Below are 6,000 nucleotides of genomic sequence, written 5' to 3'. Positions count from 1 at the left end.
AAAAAAAAAAAAAAAAACAAACATACAAAACAATGCTACATAGTAACCCGATCAATACAGTGTAAAAGATATCATAGATAAGCTATGATGAGCCAAAGACAGAAACTTCAGAGAAAAAGGCCTAAAACCAGTATGTTGAAAACTAATGAGGTTAGACTTGTGAAACATGCAGTGAACAGAAATTTACTGTTCTTTAGTTTTACAAGAAATTATGAATAAATACAGAACGCACTGATGTTTCTTCTAGTGCTACCACAAAAAGGGATACATTCATGAAAAAGGATCTTTTAAGAAGGGAGTAAACTACAGAAATATGTGTGTGTGTGCGTGTGTGTGTGTGTGTGTGTGTGTGTGTGTGTGTGTGTATCCAAAGTTTGTGCTATTTATATTTATTACAAATTTGAGTAGAAAAAAAGATGGTCCTACAAAAGCCAGACATTTTAGAGCAGACAAGACATTAACAGACGGCAGGGTCCAGGCAAGAGGTACACACTACTGGCAAATACAGCTAATGTAGTGAATATAAAACTCAGGGTTGGAAACAGTTAGGCTGGGGGTCGTACATGTTGGCAAGGAGGGCAGAACCATTCTCCATCGGGGATAATCATCAGCGGAGGGCGGAGGCAGGCAGTATGGTATCCACTGTCGCAAGAATCACATAGAAGAATCTGAAATAAAGCACAGTAATATCAACATCTGCATTCTGTTAAAACAATAGCATGTCTGTCTTTCTTTTGAGAGACAACGCCTTGCTCTATTAATAGAACTGGCTAGGCTGGTAGTTGCTACATAGACCAGGTTAGCCTTAAACTATCAGCACTATTCCTGTCTCAGCCTAGAGAGTGCTCAGTTTGTTATAGATATGAGAAGACACAATTCTGGTGAAGTCAGTATTTCAGTATTTCTTAGTATACTACCATGAACTATATGGTATGTATATGAAGCCAATGAAATAGCTCTGATAATTAGGGATGTGAAAAACATTTAAAAATTGAGCCAGGTGTGGAGGCTCAAACCTTTAATCCCAACATTAGGGAGACAGAAGCAGGCAGATCTCAAAATCTGAGGCTAGTGTGGTATACAGGGTGAGTTCCAGGACATCCAAGGCTACAGAGAAACAGTGTCACACAAAAACACAAACAAAGATTTTAAAAGTTAAAAACTACTCCCTCTGACATCCTAAGAAAATATTTTAATACAGAAATTAGTGAAATAATAAGTGGTTTCTGAATTGAAATCAATTTCTAGTTTGCCACAGGTGATCTTACATTCTTTATAACAGAATTTTAAATTCAAGTATCATAAAGTATGCAAACACATATAATTATAAAATATTTCCATTTTAATTGCATTTCAGTTAGCTACACGTAAGAAACACAGTTCCTTATATTCTGTAAATTCAAATAAGATAGAACCTGACATACAGAAAAGGACTGGAAGTGTCTGAGCCATCATGCTCAAAAGGTGTGTACAACCATGCCCCCCAAAAAAGGCTAAAATCTCACCCACCTCTGCTAAAACTAAAAACTTAGCATCAACACATTATGTTCCATAAGACCTTTCCCCAAAACTAATGTTGTTTTTCTGACTATGGATCCAAGGAAGCTATACTGCACCTCATTTGGTTATGTCTCTCCACACTCACCCTCTGCTGTTAACATGTTTAGCCCCTCTCCCACACACACACACACACACACACACACACACACACACACACACACACACACACTTTTTTTCCTGTGGCTTTGCCAGTTTTTGGAATATCAGAAGTTAAACAATTTATAAACAACTCTGATAGGCTATGTTTCTAAATGGTTAAGCTGGAGTCTGTGTTTGAGAGAGGAACAAAAGGTGACAAGTCAGTGTTCTGTTACTGTGAAGAGACATTATGACCAAGGGAATTCTTATAAAGGAAAGCATTTAATTGGGGCTGGCTTCAGAGGTTTAGTACATTATCATCATGGCAGAGAGCATAGCAGTATGCAGGCAGGCATGGTGTTGGAGAAGGAGCTGAGAGTTCTATGTCCTAATCTGCAGGCAGCAGTTAAGGCAGAGACTGGGCCTGATGTGAACTTCTGAAACCTCAAAGCCCTCCCCAGGCCCCACCAAGTGACACACTTGGACTCCAACAAGGCCACATCTTTTAATACTTATAAACCTTTAAATAGTTCCATTCTCTGCATTCAAATACATGATGCTATGCTATGGGGGCCATTCTTCTTTTTAAAAAGTATTTATTTAGGGTTGGAGATATGGCTCAGAGGTTAAGAGCACTGGCTGTTCTAGAGGTCCTGAGTTCAATTCCCAGCACCCACATGGTGGCTCATAACCATCTATAATGAGAATCTGGTGCTCTCTTTTAATCTGCAGGCATGCACACAGGCAGAATTCTATATACACAATAAATAAATCTAAAAAGAAATATTTATGTGTTTATGTGTTTATGTATATATAAGTACCATTTGTGTGCAGTAACAGCGAAGGTCAAGAGAAGGCATGAGATCCCCTGGAACTGAGAGATTGTGGCTTATGGACTGCCATGTGGGTGCTGGGAACTGAACCCAGGTCCTTTGGAAGACCAGAAGGTATTCTTAACTGCTGAGCCATCTCTCCAGCCTCATAGACATAGCATAATTCTTCTTTCTTTTTCCTTTTTTTTTTTTTTTTTTTTTTTTTTGAGAATGGGTCTTACTGTCCACCTCTGGCTATTCTGAAACTCACTATGTAAATCTGGCTTTTAACTCACAGAGCTGCACCTACCTCTGCCTCCCAAGGATTAATCCTGGGATTAAAGGTGTGTGCAAGCAACTGCCTCAGGTTTTATGGGAGCCATTGTTATTAAAAGCACCACACAAGGGATAGATGACATTAGTATAGATTATTAGTAGTACTATCACTTAAAGCAGTAGCTCCTTGTTTTTTTTTACTTAGAAGATGCACGGTTTTTACTTTCTATACTTCTACCTTCAAAATAAGTCCCACTGAGCTGTGTGACTAATGCCTGGAGTCCACCTACCAGGGAAGTGAGGGAAGGAAGATCAAATTTCGGGACCAGCATGGGCTATATTTTGAAACTCTCTGAAAAACAAACAAAAAGGAGCTGGGAAAGCAGCTCCATGGTAGATGTGTGGCCAGGATGCACTCGAGTCACCAGGAACACACAAATAAATGAACACCAGCACAAACCAGAACCAAGGAATAACAAATCCAGCCAATATTCAAGGGGAGGGACTCAAGCTTTCTAGGACTAGGCGGGTCACAGAATTTAGGGATATAAATAAAAAAATCACCATAGCAATTAATAAATTCATAGGTTTTTTTTTTTTAAAGATTTATTTATTTATTATATGTAAGTACACTGTAGTTGTCTTCAGACACTCCAGAAGAGGGTGTCAGATCTTGTTATGGATGGTTGTGAGACACCATATGGTTGCTGGGATTTGAACTCCGGACCTTCGGAAGAGCAGTCAGGTGCTCTTACTAATTTTTAATAAAATGAAGTCCTGGTTCCTTTATTTCAGATGGATTTGGAAAACAAGGTTTGGGAAGTCTGAGAACTTACAGTAATGGCCTGTCACTATTATTAAGTTCTCACAGAGAGAATGTATTAGTCAGTAACTATGTAAGTGTACACACACACACACACACAAACACACACACACACCTGTATTTCTACCTATATTAAAATGAATTTCCTCCAACTCTACTCCAGCAACACAGAGTTCAGTCTACCATTGGTCTTGCTATAAGAAAGGGCCTGGCTCCACTTATCTGTGCTCTCTATTTATTTGTTCAACTCTGGCATACACTGTCTTTCTGAAGTTCTACCCCATTCCATGAAGGACAGAGTTAAGGCTGGAAAACCACCTTCTTCTTGCTCTGTATAATACAGAGTCACCACTTGATCCCAACTATCACTAATGGTGTCTATCAACTATAAAATCAATTGATTGGCATATGTGGACCAAGCCAGGTTCCCAATTCCACTTATCACATGATTTCTACAGAAAAATGTAACCTAAATTTCAAATTAAGAGAATTAAAAATAAAGTTTACAATTTCATTTACTTCTAAAAGGAAGACTTGTCTTACACTGCCAAAAAACCTCAAATTCCACTAAATAGTTATCACTACATAGGAATTTCCAAGTCTCAGGCAACAATTCATTGCTTTTAACTAAAACACCTAGCACAGACAAGAGCTCTAAATTTACTGAATTGATTACTTTTCTGTTCATCAGGAACAAGGACCATATATCTTACTAATACAATAGTGGTTTATCATTGCTTCTAATTTTGGTTTTGGGTTATCTTCAAGTGTGGGGCATAAGAAACCCACCAGATTATGTTTTAAAGCCATTCTGTTGGGGTAGTGGGGAGGAAATGGTATAACAAACACAAGCATTGCTGATTCTACAGCACAGTCTCAGATCTTCAAGTTTCCTCAACATGAAAGCCTTAACTTTCATAGCCTGGCTCATTATGGTAGTTGTGGCGGTTTTAAGGAAATGTCCCTTCTTGTTCTCAAGAACTGGAAATATGCCGGGCGTGGTGGTGCATGCCTTTAATCCCAGCACTCNGGAGGNAGAGGCAGGCGGATTTCTGAGTTGGAGGCCAGCCTGGTCTACAAAGTGAGTTCCAGGACAGCCAGGGCTATACAGAGAAACCCTGTCTCGAAAAAAAAAAAAAAAAAAAAAGAACTGGAAATATTTGGTCCCCAGTTAGTGGGTGTTTGGGGAGAATTAGCAAGTGGAATCTTGCTCAAGCAAAGAATGTATGGGCTCTGAGCTTTCAAAAGACTTAGGATGCCCGCAGTGTATGCTCTCCGCCCCACCTGTGGATTAGGATGTGAGCTCGAAGATGATTCTCTAGCCAACTATATCTCCATGCTCTCATTCTGCAATCATGAACTCTAACCCTCTGGAGCCACACCAACCCACCCAAACTCTTGGTCACAGTGCTTTATCACAGTAATAGTTAATTGTAATTACCCCCTTAAGGCCAGCCACCGCCAACAGTGAAACCCTGTCTCTAAAAAATAATTACAAAACAAAACCACCTAGGAGCAGAAGTTCACTCCAAATAACCACAGTATAGCCATCAGATAAGCGCGGCTCAAGCACGGCTCTCTTAGCAGGTACGTACTAGTTCTGGATGGTTCGGAAGGCCACACTTTTTGCAAGGTTCATCGTCATCTGGAAGGACTGCTTCTTCACCTTCCTTTCCTTCCTCCTCTTCCGAGGCTGCGGAGGATTTGTCACTCTCGGACCCTTCACTTTCGTCATTGCTGGAGTATTTCCACCTGCCACGTGTCCGAGAGCCAGTCCATCGAACTTTGCCTTTGGGTTTTACCTTACATAATTAAAAATGAGATAATTGGACATAAGAATTTTTCTTCTATTTTTCCAGACTACATATCCCTTGGAGAATATTTAGCTGATATGGAAAGAAAAGATGAAATTGTTATAGTTTTATCAACAGGTCTATCTACTACTAAGTTTTGGGATGTGTTTTCATTATTCTTTTCTGTATGTGGGGGAGAAGGGTCCTTAAAAATGACCAAATAGCTGTACTGATTTTTTCCACACATTTGGGTAGTTGTTTCCCATTTTTTCACTTTCACAATGTACCCTCATAAATGTTAATGTTTACATCCATTTTTGTGGTTAGGATAAATTCCTTGAACAGGATTCTGGGTCAAAGGCCATGAACACTTACAGGCTATCAATAGCAGGAAGATATATTGACATTTATTTTTCAAAAATTTAAGTTCTAAATTATAAACAAAAAATTTAAAGCATATCAGAGATGCATTTAAATTACTGTGATCCAGAGATGAAGCTGATCGTGGTACACCATTTTATGATCTAGTTCAGTCTTTCCTATGTCACTGAATTACTAAACTACAGGCCTCTAGGAAAGAACAAATAATTCCAACATAAGAAAAAAAGGGTTTGAAAAGAATTCAAAATTCCATTTTTCAGGGAACAAAGGATAAATG

At 39.0% G+C, this 6,000-nt stretch overlaps 1 protein-coding gene across 1 annotated transcript in view; it reads right to left on the bottom strand.

Moving 5' to 3' along the window:
* Window positions 1–6,000, bottom strand: part of Rsf1 (remodeling and spacing factor 1) — a 108,803-nt gene that overhangs the window by 16,961 nt on the left and 85,842 nt on the right. The window contains exons 7-8 of the mRNA XM_021202042.2: window positions 5,145–5,351; window positions 564–668 (exon numbers count right to left, since the gene is read on the bottom strand). Coding sequence (XP_021057701.1) covers window positions 564–668; window positions 5,145–5,351 — 312 coding nt within the window. The remainder of the gene's footprint in view (window positions 1–563; window positions 669–5,144; window positions 5,352–6,000) is intronic.

Source organism: Mus pahari, chromosome 1 (genome assembly GCF_900095145.1).
Source record: "Mus pahari chromosome 1, PAHARI_EIJ_v1.1, whole genome shotgun sequence".
NCBI classification, from domain to species: domain Eukaryota; kingdom Metazoa; phylum Chordata; class Mammalia; order Rodentia; family Muridae; genus Mus; species Mus pahari.
The sequence above is the reverse complement of the archived record's forward strand: the minus strand, read 5'-3'. Positions and strand labels throughout refer to the sequence as shown.